Source organism: Bufo gargarizans, chromosome 1 (assembly GCF_014858855.1).
Source record: "Bufo gargarizans isolate SCDJY-AF-19 chromosome 1, ASM1485885v1, whole genome shotgun sequence".
In the NCBI taxonomy this organism is placed as follows: domain Eukaryota; kingdom Metazoa; phylum Chordata; class Amphibia; order Anura; family Bufonidae; genus Bufo; species Bufo gargarizans.
Genome location: NC_058080.1, coordinates 514,744,768 through 514,763,927, shown reverse-complemented (window position 1 = coordinate 514,763,927; position 19,160 = coordinate 514,744,768). Strand labels below are relative to the sequence as shown.

Here is a 19,160-nt window from a genome sequence, read left to right as displayed (position 1 = left end):
TAGCACACACATAGGACACGCAATGCACACACCAAGATATTTATGCCTAACCCTATTAAGTCTAGCACTCTTAAAGGGGTTGTCTCACTTCAGCAAGTGGCATTTATCATGTAGAGAAAGTTAATACAAGATACTTACTATTGTATTGTGACTGTCCATATTGACATTACTGTCCATATTGATCCATTCCATTATACCACGGGTGTCAAACACAAGGCCCGCGGGCCTAATCCGGCCCGCCAGACCTTGTCATGTGGCCCACATAGCCGCCGCCGGCCGCCAGCCTTCACCTTTTATTCTCGCTTTTTTTTTTTTGACAGAAGAAAGCCGCCTCTTCAGCGCATGCGCAGCAGCCTACAAGCCAGAGAACGTCTGCCCTCTAGCGGCGCCGGCCGTTCTACACAGGAAACCTCCACTTTCAGGGGTGTGGAATTCCTATCGCCCGACGCCCGGGACATGCAGTTCCGGGCGCCGGGCAAGTAGTTTGAACAGTTGTTTAGCCCTGTGCGGGCAAGTAGCAGGGACATGTCTGTTGGGCAGTAATAGGAGCGGTCATATGCTAGCCGCGAGCTGACCGCTCCTACATCTATGTCAGCCTGCCCCTGCATCGTGCATATGAGTACCGTACATATCACTTCCTGCAGGCGGCCCCCGCTCCTCCCGGCTCCTGTATCGAAGTCTCCGCCCACCTGCCAGCACAGGAGCGCACAGTAAGTCAGCACACCGTCTCCAGAGACTGAGTAAGCCAAGATGGGAGAAGAGGAGTGAGAGACCCCACGGCCCCCTGCAGATGAGCGTTCCTCCCGGAGCCTGTCCACATCGCAGCTCCCGGCCTGACCTGCAAGCGCTGACTGGGGTCACATAGCATTATACTGATTTATGATGCTATGTAACCCTTACAGTTCTGGAATGTGTTGGATAACACTGACAGCATTATGTCAGTGTTATCCAACACATTCCAGAACTATAAGGGTTACATAGCATCATAAATCAGTATAATGCTATGTAACCCCAGTCAGCGCTTGCAGGTCAGGCCGGGAGCTGCGATGTGGACAGGCTCCGGGAGGAACGCTCATCTGCAGGGGTGTCAGAAATAAAGGTTGTGCTGTCTGTCTTCTGAGGCTCTGGCCCTGCCTGCAATCTGCACTGCACGTGGCACTTGATAAACTATAATGTCTCCCTGTTGCCCCCATACAGTATAACGTCTCCTTGTGGCTGCCCCCATACAGTATAACGTCTCCTTGTGGCCCCCATACAGTATAACGTCACCTTGGGGCTGCCCTAGTGCCCCATACAGTATAACGTCACCAAGCGGCTGCCCCCGCACAGTATAACGTCACCCTGTGGCCCCTGCCCCCATACAGTATACAACCGTATACATCCTACAGATACAACCGGCCCTTTGAGGGTGACCAAACTGCTGATGCGGCCCCCGATGAATTTGAGTTTGACACCCCTGCATTATACTGTACACTGCTCGTATCCATGGTTTTGACCACTCTGTAATCCAGCAGTGGTGGTCATGCTTGCACACTATAGGTAAAGGTGTTGGCCTATGAGCACTTCCAGCCTTTCCCTATAGTGTGTAAGTGCGGCCACCGCTGCTGGATTACACGGTGGTCGTAACCACGGATACGTGCTGTGTATAATGTGATAGAAAGGAGGCAATATGGAGAATCACAATACATTAGTAAGTGCCTTGTATTAACTGCATAATAAATGCCATTAACTGAAGTGAGACAAACCCTTTAACCCCTTTAAGCATGAATGTCTGGCATGAAATTTACCAAATCTTAACCTCCTCATATTGTACATAATCTACATTATAATTAAAAGGGTTTTCCTACCCTAATGACCTATTGCCTATCTACAGGATAGGTGATAATTATCAGATTGCTGGGGTCTGACTGCTGGAACATCCATTGATCATAAAAAAAGGGGTCCTGAGACATTCAATTACATTACCACCAATCTATGTACACAACGGTCTTAAGACCACGTTCCCTTCATAATGGGGGTCCCAGCAGTCAGACCCCATCAATCAGACACTTATCACCTGTTGTGTCATAGCTGTTGGACCTTTTCATATTCCCTATCCTTAAAAGTTTTCTTTGGGTGTAAAAAAATAAAAATAATATTAACATAAAAAATCTGGCCCAAAATATGTGTCAAACTAAAATATAAATACTCGCCTGTTTTAAAGGACCTGTGTCCACTTTTCTAGTTATCCTCTATCCACAGGATCGGGGAGAACGAAGTGATCCGTGCTGGTCTGAACGCTGGAGCCCCCACTGATTCTCCTTTTTGATTAAGTGGCAGGTCGAGCATATACACTGCCTCTCCATCCATTCTCTATGGGGTCGCTGGAGATGGTAGAGTACAGCGCTGGCTATTTCCAGTGGTCCCAAAGAGAATGAATGGAGCAGCAGGGCATATGTGTGGCCTGCCACACCATCAAAACGGGGGAACAGAACCCACTCTTGGGATCAGTGGGGGTCGCAGAATCGGACCCCACTAATCAAATAGTTATGCCCTATAATGTGGAGAGCATAACTTGAAAACCAGCACAACCCCTTTAAATCCACCACCACCAGTATCTCTTTACATGGCAGCAGTGATGCCTGTAAATACAGAATATCATCACTACCGCCATGTAAACCATACGTGTCAATACTGGAGAATGTGACACACTGTGCAGAATTTTTCGAGCATAAGTCCAACCCCCTTTGCAGGTCATAACAAAGCCCAAGCAAATGTGCTAGAGGAGCAACGGGAGCAAAGGGCACAAACGGAGGGTCATAACTGAAACAGAGGCATTAGGGTCACCTGAGGCAGGGCAATAGTGGGGATCCTGGAGCAGGGGTAACTGTAGAAGAGGCAATATTAGCGGTGCATTTAGAGTGGGGACATCTGAAGCTGGGGCATTTATGGGGGTGCACCTAAAGTAGAGACATTATGGTCGCCTGAGGCAGCGTAATAGTGGGGATCCTGGAGCAGAGGTATTAGGGGGCAACTGGAGAAGAGGCAATATTAGGGGTGCATTTAGAGTGGTGGCATTATGGGGCATCTAGAGCTGTGGCACTATTGGGATTGCACCTAAAGCAGAACTCTGCAGAGAGGAGTACACATACACAGATCTGAGTCTACTATAAGCAAATCCCCTATTTCCCCCTTACAGTCTCCTACGGCTCACTACTGTCACACACCTAAGAAATCAGCCCAGCACCGCAGAGGAGTCCTTCTCTCTAGCAACCACAGTTTTCTGACAGCAAGGGAGGGCAGGAGGATGGCCAGACATGTTCTCTCCTCCTTCACTGCCAGCAGCCCAGGAAGTTTAGAAGATACTGCGGGGCCTCCTGTACAATTTACACCAGTAGGAGGCTGCATTTCTGTGCGACACTGCCACCTAGTGGCTACAATAATGAAAAACAAGAGAAATAATTATTCCTCCGTCTTATCTCCTGGCGCAGGAGACTGGGGGCCTACCGAGAAATCCCCCGCCCCCCTGGTGGGCGAGTCCGAGCCTGTGTTTCATCACACCTCTCCACCTGCAGATTCTGCAGTGGATTCTCCCACCTCTCTGCCTCTACATGTGATACATTCAATGTGATCCCTTCAAATATGCTTCTCTAATGAGTTCACTCTTCCATGTACAACCTCCTCCCTCTCCCTGTCAGTATCTTTAACACAGGCCAAAGGGAGGGGAGAATAGAGAGTAGAGGAATTTAGACCTTACCTCACAGCAGCTAGGAGGACTGTGCTGCCAGATTTATGTCAGAAGCACACCAGCTATTTAAAGGAGTTGCAGTGACTCTACGACACCATATGGTAGGATATTTTTTAATGAAGGCTGTGTAGAAGATACCTTGATTTTGCATTCAGGATGCAAATGACCTGTAGTGCATAAAGGTCAATAAAATGAAAGAAGGACACACACAAAGTTACAGTGGAAGAAAAATATGTGTAGCAAATTTGTGAGTTGGAAGGCATTTTGAGCAATTTGGACAAAAGCATTCTTAGTATGTAATGCAGTTGTCTAAATCCATAAGTAAAGCAGACCATATACCTTTGCTTTCCCAAGATAGATTTGGTGCAGTGTTAAGGCTCACCAGCTGTGAAGATAGAGACCACCTTCAGTTTGCCACTGACTAGAATGGGGTGCAGAGTGTAAAGGATCCCCAGGTTTTCACCCTTTTTACCCTATACAGGCATCTGGACTTTGCTGCTGAAGATCCCCAAGTTGTGTCCCCAGAACAGTCATCAACTGGCAGGGGAATAGCAGGTGTTCAAGATCAATAGTCGTAACCTGTGTCAAGGCTCATGGCAGAAGTCAACTAGGAGAAAATGCCAGAGTAGAGGATTATCTGGAGGCATAGTCTGGAGAAAGCCAATGATCAAACCAGGAAAAGTATAAAAAATTTAAATCAGCAGGATAGTGGAAGGTCAGATGATCCACGGCCCATGGACAATAAATAAAGGGGAATCTAGAATAATTCTCAGGGAGAAGCCAGGTGAAAAAATAAATAAATATCCACAATACAAAAGTCACAAAAAAAGTAATAATCTAATAACTGTCACTGTGGTACTAGCCAGCTGCATTCAGATACAGCACCTAGCACTCTGATTGGCTGGACATGCAGGCGCTCTTCTGCACCTGCACCACCTAGCATGCCCACTGGTGCCGCTGAGAACTTTGGCAGATAGCAGTGAGTACCGTATATTACCAGTGTTTATCAGCCGCCTACCCCACCTTTTGTAACAACATGCCAGTTTGGCCAAGCAATCATTGTTTATATCTGGAGTTATTTTATACTGTCCTCACCAAACTAAATAGTTCATATGCAATGTACAATGTGTTCCCCCCAAAAATAAGACCTTATATAACTGCAGTGATGCAAGAGTTCAAGACTCTAGGAAGCCAAGATGAAAAAACAGGCTAATTGAAATCCATCAGCCTAAGTGCTCTTTACGCTACAACCTGAAGAGCGATGGCCTCTTTCATCTCACCCTCATGACTCACCATTATGACTTATTTCTGCTGGGTTTTCCCATCTCAGACATCTACGGCATATTCACAGGATGCTCGTCTGTTTCCATAGCTCCCTGGATGAACGCAACATCATTTGATTTGTATCTAGAGGTATTTTCTGTGGTTATGCTAAGAACGTCTAGATTCACTTTAAACTGAAAATACAGTCCTAGTGGGACACATTTATTAAAAGTGTCCTTTTACTGACAGTTGCTTGTTATAAAAAAAAAATGGTACATCTGCAAAGCCCGCTAGGTCTGATCACACTCCAACCTGAAAACTGTCTGGTAGGAAGAAAATGTGCAAAAAATAGCTGCTGTTTTCCAACTTCTAGGTCCCAGCGCAAATCTGTAACAGGGTCCTGATGTTACGTGCCATTTAACGGGCTGCTGGTCACCTCTGTAGCATCAGTGCTCCTAGGTCCCTTTTAGGCACCAGACCTCAGGTGCAACTGTATTCTGTACATCCCCTATAGTTATGCCATTGCCAACTAAAGAAATGTTCTTTATAAACGTGACCCCTTGTGTATCATGCTTTTGAAAGCAGCAGATTTTACCTTTCTATAGCTAAAAGAAAGCAGGTTCTGTATATGGTTCTCTTCGTGCTGAATTATATATATTTTGCCAACACAAGCGAAGCTACATTTTGGCGCCCCCCCCCTCGCAGCTCACCTGGCCCTGGTCCCATTTGCAGCAGCTGGCTTCTCCTCTGTGTGGTCCTGGTATCTTCTCTCTGCTTCAGACAATCGCTGGTTTGAGGACCAAAATTTTTCACCCTATAAGACCTAGGTTTTAGAGGAGGATAATAAGAAAAAAATATTTTCCATTACACCTCAGGTCAGACCAGCAATCAGACCCCCAATGTTAATCAGATCTCATCTCACAGCCCCAATCAGACCCCCAATGTTAATCAGACCCCCATTTCAGACATCAGCCCCCATCCATCAGCCCCCCATGTCAGCCATTAGCCCCCATCCATCATGCCCCCGTGTAAGCCATCATGCCCCCATGTCAGCCATCAGCCCCCCATGTCAGCCATCAGCCCCCCCATGTCACATTTCTCCCGCTCCATGTCAAATCACCCCCCTATGTCACATCAGCCCTCCATGTCACATTTCTCCCCCTCCATGTCACATTTTTCCGCCCTCCCCCAGGGTGGGCCCTAAGGCAGCCGATTGGTCTGCCTTATGGTAGCACCGGCCATGCTATTATACCAACAGTAGAAGATTTCTGGAACGCTTGTAAAGATTGGCTTCAATAGATTAGTTCATACCCTCTCTATGATCAGTTATTATATGTGAGTCTATAAAGGCTGGATTGCTATTTCCAGTTCTATAGCTATAAAAATGTATAAGCATAAAGTCTCATTTTGAATTAATCATGCCTTCATTTATACCCGTTTTAATACATTTTTCTTTAAATTAAGTTTTCTTATAAGTACAATAGAAATTACAAATGTAAAAAAATAAAAATAAAAACCATGGTGATGGTTTATTTGCAAGTGATGGAGTTGTCAATAGCAACTGAGCGGGTTCATTTACCAAAGGGTCCCCAAAAAGAGAAAAGTGACCTGTAACTGGCATCTTTTCCCTTGTACCAGGGATCTACCTTCAATGGAAGCAGAACATGCTACTGCTTCAGGCCTTGGGAGAAGGATGGGTCCAGTGCTGAACTCCTTCTTCTGTTCCTGATAGCAGTGAAAGCACTGCATTTTCATGCATCTGCCACTAGGGGGAACTCAGCACAAAGAGGTGATTACAGCTTCCATTGCAGACAATGGTAACTGTATAATCTTCTATGCAGTGAGATCCCCCTACTGGTAGCTGCAGGCAGGCAATCGTGTAATATGTGATGTGAAGCAAGAGATTTATGTTTTTATGATAGTTGTTTGGTGTGAATACATTAAGAAATATGGGGTTAGAATGAGTGCCATATTATAAAGCATCAGTTCCACTTTTTCCAACATAGAAGTCGGATAAAGTGGGTGAGGTTCGAAGTTGACTTTTTTTATAGTGCTATTATTTAAAATTAAAATGTATTTTGCTTCAGGAAAAACATAGTAATTTGCTTGAAATCTTAGGTGTTGCAGATGAATGACACAGACATACTGGAAAATTGGCAGTGCGGGGAGGCCCATACTAAGTTTTGCTATGGAGCTTTATAAGATTGGTGTAAATTCTAAATTGAGATGTATACTTGTGTGTGATATTAATTTGCATATATGTATAAAAGTATTTTTAATGATACCCCTCATTTGAATACAACCAGATGTGCAGAATTTGCTGATGTTTACGTCATTTCTCTGTATAATGTAAATTGTAGAATTAAAAGTTTTATAGTTTTCTGAAATCTATTTTACACCATTATCAAGATGAAGAGTTCTACAGGGATTAAAGGGTTTCTGTCACCAGATCTAACCCTATTAAGCTAGCTGACATGAGCGATGTGCTAATGTCAGCTAAACCTAACTAGCCTATTCCTACTTTTATCTATGCCCCCGTTACACCAGAAATCTAACTTTTATAATAAGCTAATTAGCCTCTAGGAGAAGTGGGGCGTTGTTCCTGTTCCTAGAGGCTCCGTTCTCCCACCTTTGTCGCCTCCCTCCAAGCCAGGCAGCGCTCGCTTCTGTCTGCCAGCCCTGTGCTCTGCTGAAATCTTGCGCAGCTCAGAATTCGGCGCAGGCGCGGTGAAGAAGCCGGCAGCCTGTGAGCGTCTTTCCCTCACCGCGCCTGCGCGGAATGCTGAACAGCGCGAGATTTCACCAGAGCACAGGGCTGGCAGACAGATGCGAGCGCTGCCTGGCTTGGAGAGAGGCGATAAAGGTGGGAGAACAGAGCCTCTAGGAGCAGGAACAACGCCCCCGCCCTTCCCCTAGAGGCTAATTAGCATATTATAAAAGTTATATTTCTGGTGTAACGGGAGCATAGATAAAAGTAGGAATAGGCTAGTTAGGTTTAGCTGACATTAGCACATGGCTAATGTCAGCTAGCTTAATAGGGTTAAATCTGGTGACAGAAACCTATTTAAATGGGTTGTCAGGCCTTTACAAAAAAAAAAAAAGAGGCAGAGGCCTCCTGGACCAGTGGCAAGTGGTGGGGACAGGGGAAAATTTACAAAGGCAAGTACATTGTCAAGGGGATTTTTTTAGCAAAAGGTTGTGAATTTTTTTTTTATGACTTTGGGAAAACTTTTATGTGCTAACAACATATCAAAAGTTTTAATTGGTGGGGGTCCCAGTGCTGACACTCCCACCGAACCCTGCATTTTGCGGAACGGAATTGCGGACCCATTCATTTCCCATGCATTTCCGTTCCCGAAAAAAATAGAACATGTCCTATTCTTGTCCGCAATTGCGGACAAGAATAGGCATATTCTATTAGTGCCGGCGATGTGTGGTCCGCGTGTGAATGGGGCCTTAGACGAGGAGCACGAAGTGCTCACATGCTGCAGGAGACTGTATCAAGACGGGTCCATTTTGAATCCACCTTGTCTCCATCTCCTGTAGTGAGGGGAGAGAACGTACTGTGTGAGCACTTCTCTCTCCTCATTCTAGCAATTGGCAAGGTCTCAGCGCTCAGACCCCAACTAATTAAAATGTTTGATATGTCTCTATGATATATTTAAAAGTTTTCCTAAAGTACAGTGCCGCATTAAGCTTTACTTATACGGTTTAACACACAGAATAAAGATTTGCCTGCTTTCGCTAAATCCCCTTTATTAGAAGTCTCAAAAAATCAGCTAGTCCCAGGTTATCATGTTGTAGGGATCCCCAGAGATCAGCTGTTATTTGCATGAGAAACTGGCAGCAAGTGTTTGATTTCCAGCAGTGCTGTCTTAGGCCTCATGCACACGGCCGTTGTTTGGGTCTGCATCCATTCACTTCAATGGGGCTGCAAAAGATGCGGACAGCACTCCGTGTGCTGTCTGCACCAGTTGCTACGTTCCGTGGCCCCACCAAAAAAAATAAAAATAGAACATTTCCTATTCTTGTCCGTTTTGCGGACAAAAATACGCATTTCTACAATGGGCCGCCCGTTCCGTCCTGCAAATTGCGGAAGGCACACGGGCAGCTTCCATTTTTTGCGGATCTGTGGTTTGTGGACCGCAAAAAACGGAACGGTCGTGTGCATGAGGCCTTAGCGGAACAAGCATTACATGGCACCCATTACACTGTCCTATGTGCTGTCTATATAATACATGGACAAAAGATGTTCCGCTGCATTTCCAGCTCCTTCAGAGTAAGGGGAGGATTTTTGTGCTGCACTAACGATCAAAATCGGGTAATCGGCGGTGCATTTACACCGCCAGATCATCCATAACGAGCGTTACTACTAATGCTTGTTAGCGAAGATCTTTCTCAGCCTGTGTAAAGGGCCCGTAAGACAGTTGATGATCTGAATAAGTGATGGATGCCTCACAGCAACAAGAAAACGTAAATCTTGATTCATTGGAAGCCTCTAACATAAAGTTATTATGTAAAATTACTGAAGTAAAACATTTCTTTACAGTGTTGTCAAATTCCGTCGAACTGGAGAAAGTGCCAGATCAGAAGAGGACAACATCTCTGGCGAGCATGAAATTCAAATTGGACCTGTCCACACAGATTTGGAAGCAGTGGAGCTGGAAGATGGAACCACAGTGCCAAAAGAGTTTGCCAACCCTACTGATGGTAAGAACATTGCTTTTAACACCTAAAGGGGTTCTCGGAGACTGTGATTCAATGAATCAGGGGCCAGGCATGGTCAAAAATGAAATAAAATAATAAACTCAGAATGTTCCAAGTCCAGGGCTGATCTCCCAACTCCACTACTTCTAGTCCATGCTTAACTGGAAGCATGACATACCTTCTACGTACATGTCACATGCTGCTGCCCAATCGGTGGCCTCAATGGTGACCTCAATAGTGTACTATTCCTGCACAGGTCAACACTAAAGACATTGATTGGTCAGCAGTTGTGACATGCATGTCAGACTTCTGATCCAGCAGGGACCAGATGAGGTGAAGATGGGCACTTGGCACTGGAGCTGGAACCCTCTGAACAAGTGAGTGTTTTTTTTTTACTTTTACACCATTTCTGGCTCCCTGGTCATTGACTCCCAGTTGCAGAGAAGCCCTTTACTGGTCTTTTCTAAACCAGTAATGATTAAATGGAAGCATAGTCCAAGATCGCCTTTATAGGCCTCTTTCACACGTCTCTGTCTGTGAAGACATCCACGACCAAATGATTAGTGGTTCATCCATGAAGATGTCTGTGAAGGGTCCATGTGTCCGTTTTGTTTCCCTCTGTGTGTCATCCATATTCCACAAACACTGCTAGGCTGAAAGTTAATTTCCAGAGCATCTACTACCAATGCTCCATAAAAACCATGGACCAAACATCAATGGCATCTGTGTTGTGTCCATGGTTTTCACAGACCCATAGATTATAATGTGTGTGAGAGATCTGTAATCACAGACAAAAACTGGGCATGCCTCTATGGTGTCACTATGGACCCACAGTCTGTGCAAAACCACTGATGTGTGAATACACATATTAAAAGCAATGGGTAAGTGTGTTGTCCATAGGGACCACAGACAGCAAATGTCCATGATTCACTGATTTGTGATACAGTCCTTAAAGATCAATAAGAAGATTGTATCTGTTTTCCCCCCTTAAAGTCTAAACCCATCTAGATAGGTTTAAGAAACGTATACCCGTGGCTCCCAATCTCCTCTCTACGCTTTGACAGGGAGCCACGTGTCTGCTTCTTGCCAGTATCTTGGTCAGTGCACCAGTGGCCACAGAGTCCACGTCACAGTTCCATTTTCTTTTCTTCTGATCCGTCAAGAAGAACAGAAAAACAAACAAACAGGGTCCTGTAAAAAAATGGATCTTGTGCATCAGTTATGCTCATTTGGCATCCGTTTAACATTTCCATCTGAGATACTTTTTTATCAAATGCAAAAAAAGGTCCTGCATACAGACGGAAATGGCTCAAACGGATGCTCAAATGTGCAACAGGATCCACTTTTTAAAAAAAAAAACGGATCCTGTGCTTAAGGTCTCATGCACATGACCGTTGTGTGTTTTGCAGTCCGCAAATTGCGGATCTTCAAAAATTGCGGATCTTTAAAACACGGATGGCATGCGTGTGTGTTCTGCAATTTGCGTAATGGCACGGACAGCCATTAATATAACTGCCTATTCTTGTCCGCAAAACGGACAAGAATAGGACAGATGAAGAAAAAATTCCACGGTACATCCAAGTAGAAACTTTATTCACCAGACAGCGACGTTTCGGTCCACTTGCTGGGACCTTTCTGAAGCACTGCTTGTGCAGGTCCCAGCAAGTGGACTGAAACGTCGCTGTCTGGTGAATAAAGTTTCTACTTGTATTCTACTCCTTGGATGTGCCGTGGAATTTTTTCTTCATTTGGATAATTTTTTGGGGGGTGGATTGTCCTCACAACTGCTGGCACCCTATACATACAAGCGTTACTGCGGTGCTGCCCAGTCTTTATTTTTTTGCTATACAAGAATAGGACAGGTTATTTTAAAAAAAATTGCGGACCACGGAACGGAGTGCTGTCCACATCTTTTGCAGCCCCATTGAAGTGAATGGGTCCGCATCCGAACCGCAAAAACTGTGGCTTGCATGCGGACCAAAACAACGTTCGTGTGCATGAGGCCTAACTGACGATTGATCAGACGAACGGAAAATGAAACGCAGATGTGAACTCTCCCTTATCAGAGCATGCAGTAGGAAGGCTTTAAATAGAAAATGTGCAGGAGCATGCATGGTTCAAAGTATCCTGCAGTTATAAGATTACAGAAAATATTCTTTTTAATTCTTCCTTACAGACACATTTATGGTGGAAGATGCCGTGGAAGCAATTGGATTTGGGAAATTTCAGTGGAAGCTGTCAGTCCTTACGGGACTGGCCTGGGCAAGTAACTCTGTTTTACAGTTTAACAGTATTTAAAGAGGACCTGTAACTTCTCCTGACTTTTGGTAACTACTTGCATCTCCCAGGAAATAACAATTCTGCAGCATCTATGCGTATGACTCTGTTTTGTGCCATTCCTCTATTATTCCTTCTACAAGTTATGAATGAATAGCCAGCAGTTTGCAATAAAGGTTCAGATGTGTGTTACCAGTTGGAGGTGTGTCCCTGCACAGTCTGACACTATCCAATCAGCGCTGCCAGTATCAGACTGTGCAGGGACACCCCACCCCCAACGGGTAGCGCCCAGCTGGTCCTTCATTGCAGACTGCAAGTAGTTGTTAAAAAAGACATGTCCGGAGAGGTTACAGGTCCTTCACAAGTATTTAGGGATATTATCTGTGTTGTCACTATGTGATTTCTTCTATCACTAAGCCTTGAACTGTTGCTAGTTTCCACATGATAACTTTTATTTTTCCTCTCTTTAATCCTTTGATCTCTATTTGTTTAGATGGCAGATGCAATGGAAATGATGATTCTTAGCATCCTGGCTCCACAGCTCCACTGTGAATGGAGACTGCCCAGTTGGCAGGTTGCTTTGCTAACATCGGTAAGCAGATGCACTGACCAGTTATTCAATTCCAGGTGTTGCATTGACATAATTATCAGCCCAAGGACTTGCACTTATCCGTGTAAGCACAAAGCATTGCTGGCACAGGTATTGAATATAAAATGAATGTATACCACAATGCCCTTGGTAATTGAACTGTTTAGTGTTACCACGAAAAATTTATGTTTAACTGTGTCTTCAGGAGTGGTTATAAAACATCAATTTCTTCCCTTGACCTTGTGCCAGCCTCAGATTTATAGTTACTAAACTTTAAAGGGGCTGTCCAAATATTTTCTATTTTTTTCAGAGCGCCTTTTTCAAAAATGAACGGTGATATCTGATTGTTTGCTATGAGCGGTGGCCAAGACTAGGGCCCTTTAGTGACCACTGCAAAAATTTATATTGGTTGGAACTGAATGTATTAAAAAGTAACTAAACTTTTGTATGATTTTTGTGAACATGTCCCTAATGTCCTATTAATAGTTTTTGTAATATGGTTTATTAATGTATTTTTATTCCACTTTTTCCTTCCTAAAGCGTACCATTCCCTGTGCGCTTAAAATTCACTGCTCAGCAGTGTACAGAATACGGAGTGTACATTTTATCAATGTTGCCGCAGCACAGTGTGTACAGGCAGGAGCGCATATTGCTGCTCCTCCCCGTGCTCCCCAGAGGATTACTAACTCTTGGCATAGCACATGGGTACCCTGTAACTATGTACTATGCCAGGATTGGCTGAGCTCCTGCTTCTGCCTGCTTCGTTAAACTAAGAGTCTTGCATGTCAGCTCTTAGCTTAGCAGAGCAGGCAGAGGCAGGAGCCCGCTCCGCTCAGCTAATCCTGGCATAGTACATAGGTGCAGAGTACCCATGTGCTATGCCAAGAGTTAGTAATCATCCAGGGAGCACGGGCAGGAGCAGCAATGTGCGCTCCTGCCAGTACTCACTGCGCTGCAGCCCCATTGATAAAATGTACAGTCCGTACTCTATACACCGCTGAGCTGTCAGCAGTGTACAGAGAAGTGAATTTTAAGTGCATGGACTGTGCACATAAGGGGGGGGAAAAGTGGAATCAAAATACACTAATAAACTATATTACAAAAACTATTATTAGGGCATTAGGGACATGTTCACAAAAAGTCATACAAAAGTTTAGTTACTCTATAAAAAAAAAAATATATATATACTGTAGGCATTCGCTCTGGTAGGCAGGACAAGCAGACGCAGTAAAGAGGCACAGACCAGTTTGTAACTCAAAAAAACTTCAGTGTTTTATTCACACTTATGGCAACAAAACAGTACGACAGTCCATTTGCAGTTTTGGTGTTCGTTCACACCTAGACAGTTCATACAGCAACACAGTCACCTGTTATCCTAGGTGTTAGTTCACACCCGATCGGCATTGCTCAGGACAGAGCAGACCTCCCAAACTCCGGCCTCCAGCCTAGCACACGGCTCAGATCCCAATCCAGCGATTGCCAGAGCTCCTCTGTCAGAGAGAGAGGTAATCACACCCACCTGACCAGGGGAGGGCTGGCAGCCTTAGTCCTGGGGGGCAAATCCAGTCAAGTTGCCAATTTTAGCCCCGCCCATTATTAAAGCCCCTCCTACATATAATAGACCACTCCCAACAAACACTGTACAGCTGACATTCTATTGCTGGGGCCTGTCTCTACACATCATCCGGAGAGGGGGGGTCTGTCTTGGCTGCACTGCCTGCTTCACATTATACAATAAACAGCAGGCTACAGCCAGGAAGCTCCTCCGCTCTCCTCCCTCCCCAGATTCTGCTCAAGGCTTGTGGTTCCCCCCACCATCTGTCACCCGCCCGTGGCCTGCTGCCCCCTTGGTCGTCCTCACCCAGCTCTGAATCCTCCTTCTGCAAATGGCAGGGGAAGGAGCCGGAGCATCTCCTCTCCTACATAGCGCCCCATACCTCTTACATCCAGTGATGTCACCTTTGTTGTAGATGTTCTCTTTCTTTATCTTCTCCATTCAGCCCAGACCGCCATGATGATTTTTCTGCCATCTCCCGTCTCTGCAGAGACTGACAAACAGACATTAGTTACCCACATTTCCATCATCTTCACATCTTCTGAACACCCTTTCCTGCCACCCCCAATACTATACTGCTGAAACAGTCCCCCTGGAAATACTGCTACCACACAGATAGTGCCCCCAATACTGTGCCCGTTGTGCCCCCAATACTATACTGCAGAAACAGTCCCCCTGGAAATACTACTACCACACAGATAGTGCCCCCAATACTGTGCCCGCTGTGCCCCCAATACTATACTGCAGAAACAGTACCCCTGGGAATACTACTACCACACAGATAGTGCCCCCTTAAACAATTATTGGCACACAGTGCACTAAAAAATAACTGCGCCCAGACACTAATAGTATAAAGATAATGTCCCCCAAAAATAATTGTGCTAAGCTGATACTATGCCAGGGTGCCCCCCAAAGTAACAGTGCTCCCCAAAATCCCACCAATAGAAATAATTCTCTGCCAGAGCACACTTAGTAGTAATAATGCCCCTTTAGTGCCCTAGTAATCATGTTCCTCATAGCCCCCCAGTAGTAGTAAAGCTCCCCATAATACCCCCTAGTAGTACTAATTCTCCCTATAATATGACAGTACATGAAATACCTCCGCTTAGTGCCCGCAGTTGAGCTAATGTCTCCATAATGTATGCCAGTATAAAATACCCCTATATAGTGCCCCAGTAAATGCCCTCATAGTGCTCCTCTCCCCCTTCCCCATAGTGTCCCCCATAATATGCCAGTAAAAAAAATGCCCCTTCTTAGTGCCCCAGCAGATGCCCCTATAGTGCTCCTCTCCCCCACAATGTGCCAGTAAAAAAATGCCCCTTCTTATTGCCACCATATGCCCCAATAGTGCTCCACTCCCCCATAGTGCCCCCAAATAATGCCCCATAGTGCTGCTCTCCCCTATAGTGCCTCCCATAATGTGCCAGTAAAAAATGCCCCTAGTGCCACCAAATGCCATAGTGCCCCCATAATGTTCCAATACAAAAGGCCCCTTTAGAACCCCCACTTCCCCATAGTGCCCCCAAATAATGCCCCTATAGTAACACCAGATGCCCCATAGTGCTGCTCTCCCCTATAGTTCCCATCAGAATGTGCCAATAATTAAAAAAAGCCACTTTAGAGCCCCAAGATACCCCCATAGTGCTCCTCTCGCCCATGGTGCTCTTCCAATAGTGCCAGCTCCCCTCATAGTGTAAGGCCCCCCATAGTGCCAGCTCCCCCCCCATAGTGCCAGCTCCGCCCCAATAGTGCCAGCTCCCCCAATAGTGCCAGATCCCCCCATAGTGCCAGCCCCCCCATAGTGCTAGCTCCCCCATAGTGCCGCCCCCCCATAGTGCCAGCTCCCCCCATAGTGCCAGCTCCCCCCCATAGTGCCAGCTCCTCTCCCTGAGTCCCTCCCCTGCCCCACAGCACACAGCCCGCCGCAAATATATCCAGGGCTGCGCCGCCTGTGGTGATCGGCGGTGCGGCCCTAAAGAATAAAAAATATAAATAATTTTTGTTAAAGGGGCGGCCCAGGGGCCTTTTTTTTAGGCGGCCTATGGGGGAAATTGCCTGCCTGCCCCCCGGCCCAGCCCGCCCCTGCACCTGACACTGCCGGCTGTTTTTTTTATAGGCCAGTCAAGACCCGGCCTGGAACATGGGGAGTAGTCACCCACCCAGCACTTTGACTACTCCCAGTAAGAGTCCTCCCGGATCAGCTATACAGCTATACTAAATAGCTAGGTGTCAAACAGGAACTGCTGCTGACACATCAAAACTGGCTCTTACTCCACCGAGGCCAGAAACCTTGGTGACACATACCTTTCATCAACGACGGATCCATGCGCCTTCTTACAATACATATATATATATATACTATATAAAGCTGAGTGTATTAAGGAAAATTAAGGAGTGTAGTAAGGAATCCGCGCCGTCGCATTTATAATCACAAAATTTGGCACACAGGTACATCAGGTTTTAGACCGGGTCTCAGCTCTCTAGGATGTACCATTCCTGAGATATTCCCCAAAAAAATGCAAATATGGCACATCACATGACCTACATTAGCCAATAGAACCCTGCAGGTCTTTCTCTTCATATCCCAACTGCCATATACATGGTCACATGTCCCTTATCAGCCAATAGAAGCTTGCAGGTCCTTAGTCTTCACATACACACACATACCTCCCAAGTGTCCCTCTTTTTAAGGGACTGTCCCTCTTTTTGACCCAAGTCCCTCTGTCCCATAATGCATAGATGTGCACTAATACATTTACTAAATTGCTCCTTACTAAACTATCTGTATGGTTTCTATCAGACCAGAATTAAATTATTTGGTGCAATTTGGACCTTAAAATATTAATAATCTTATGATGTATGTGCTAATATTTCTATGAACATTGAAGCACAAGAAAAAAATTGCTGCAGGGGCTCCAGTAATTATGCTTTGGGCGGAGTTAGAGGCGTTGCCTAGTATGAAAAAAACTGCCATGATGTGTGCTCTCTGCAATTTTCAAAAGTTGGGATAGTTTTACACCAGGTTTCCATAACAACCCAGCCATTTTTCTTCACTGCTGTAGGTCAGCTTTAAAGGGGCAGGGCGCTGTGAATGACACTGTTAAGGGAGTGGAGTGCTGTCGAGGTCACAGCACTCCAGACTTAACCACTTCAACCCCGCTAGCTGAAACCCCCTTAATGACCAGGCCACTTTTTACACTTCTGCACTACACTACTTTCACCGTTTATTGCTCGGTCATGCAACTTACCACCCAAATGAATTTTACCTCCTTTTCTTCTCACTAATAGAGCTTTCATTTAGTGGTATTTCATTGCTGCTGACATTTTTACTTTTTTTGTTATTAATTAAAATTTTATGATTTTTTTGCCAAGAAATGACATTTTTCACTTTCAGCTGTAAAATTTTGCAAAAAAAACGACATCCATATATAAATTTTTCACTAAATTTATTGTTCTACATGTCTTTGATAAAAAAAATAATATGTTTTGGGCAAAAAAAAATGGTTTGGGTAAAAGTTATAGCGTTTACAAACTATGGTACAAAAATGTGAATTTCCGCTTTTTGAAGCAGCTCTGACTTTCTGAGCACCTGTCATGTTTCCTGAGGTTCTACAATGCCCAGACAGTAGAAAACCCCCACAAATGACCCAATTTCGGAAAGTAGACACCCTAAGGTATTCGCTGATGGGCATAGTGAGTTCATAGAACTTATTATTTTTTGTCACAAGTTAGCGGAAAATGATGATTTTTTTTATTTTTTTTTTCTTACAAAGTCTCATATTCCACTAACTTGTGACAAAAAATAAAAACTTCCATGAACTCACTATGCCCATCACAAAATACCTTGGGGTGTCTTCTTTCCAAAATGGGGTCACTTGTGGCGTAGTTATACTGCCCTGGCAATTTAGGGGCCCATATGTGTGAGAAGTAGTTTTGCAATCAAAATCTGTAAAAAATGACCGGTGAAATCCGAAAGGTGCACTTTGGAATGTGGGTCCCTTTGCCCACCTAGGCTGCAAAAAAGTGTGACACATCTGGTATCGCCGTACTCAGGAGTAGTTGGGGAATGTGTTTTGGGGTGTCATTTTACATATACCCATGCTGGGTGAGAGAAATATCTTGGCAAAAGACAACTTTTCCAATTTTTTTATACAAAGTTGGCATTTGACCAAGATATTTATCTCACCCAGCATGGGTATATGTAAAATGACACCCCAAAACACATTCCCCAACTTCTCCTGAGTATGGCGATACCACATGTGTGACACTTTTTTGCAGCCAAGGTGGGCAAAGGGGCACATATTCCAAAGTGCACCTTTCGGATTTCGCAGGCCATTTTTTACACATTTTGATTGCAAACTACTTCGCACACATTAGGGCCCCTAAATTGCCAGGGCAGTATAACTACACCACAAGTGACCCCATTTTGGAAAGAAGACACCCTAAGGTATTCCGTGAGGGGCATGGCGAGTTCCTAGATTTTTTATTTTTTGTCACAAGTTAGTGGAATATGAGACTTTGTAAGAAAAAAAAAATCTAAAAAAAATCATCATTTTCCGCTAACTTATCGCCGTACTCGGGAGAAGTTGGGGAATGTGTTTTGGGATGTCATTTTACATATACCCATGCTGGGTGAGATAAATATCTTGGCAAAAGACAACTTTTCCCATTTTTTTATACAAAGTTGGCATTTGACCAAGATATTATCTCACCCAGCATGGGTATATGTAAAATGACACCCCAAAACACATTGCCCAACTTCTCCTGAGTACGGCGATACCAGATGTGTGACACTTTTTTGCAGCCTAGATGCGCAAAGCGGCCCAAATTCTTTTTAGGAGGGCATTTTTAGACATTTGGATCCTAGATTTCTTCTCACGCTTTCGGGCCCCTAAAAAGCCAGGGCAGTATAAATACCCCACATGTGACCCCATTTTGGAAAGAAGACACCCCAAGGTATTCAATGAGGGGCATGGCGAGTTCATAGAATTTTTTTTTTTTCGCACAAGTTAGCGGAAATTTTTTTTTTTGTATTTTCTCAC

The 19,160-nt window shown here is 44.8% G+C and overlaps 1 protein-coding gene across 1 annotated transcript in view; it reads left to right on the top strand.

Moving 5' to 3' along the window:
- The first annotated feature begins 9,436 nt into the window (after positions 1-9,436).
- Positions 9,437-19,160, top strand: part of LOC122928512 (SV2 related protein) — a 29,595-nt gene continuing 19,871 nt past the window's right edge. The window contains exons 1-4 of the mRNA XM_044281419.1: positions 9,437-9,498; positions 9,540-9,700; positions 11,874-11,959; positions 12,468-12,566. Of these exons, the coding sequence (XP_044137354.1) occupies positions 9,437-9,498; positions 9,540-9,700; positions 11,874-11,959; positions 12,468-12,566 (408 nt within the window). The remainder of the gene's footprint in view (positions 9,499-9,539; positions 9,701-11,873; positions 11,960-12,467; positions 12,567-19,160) is intronic.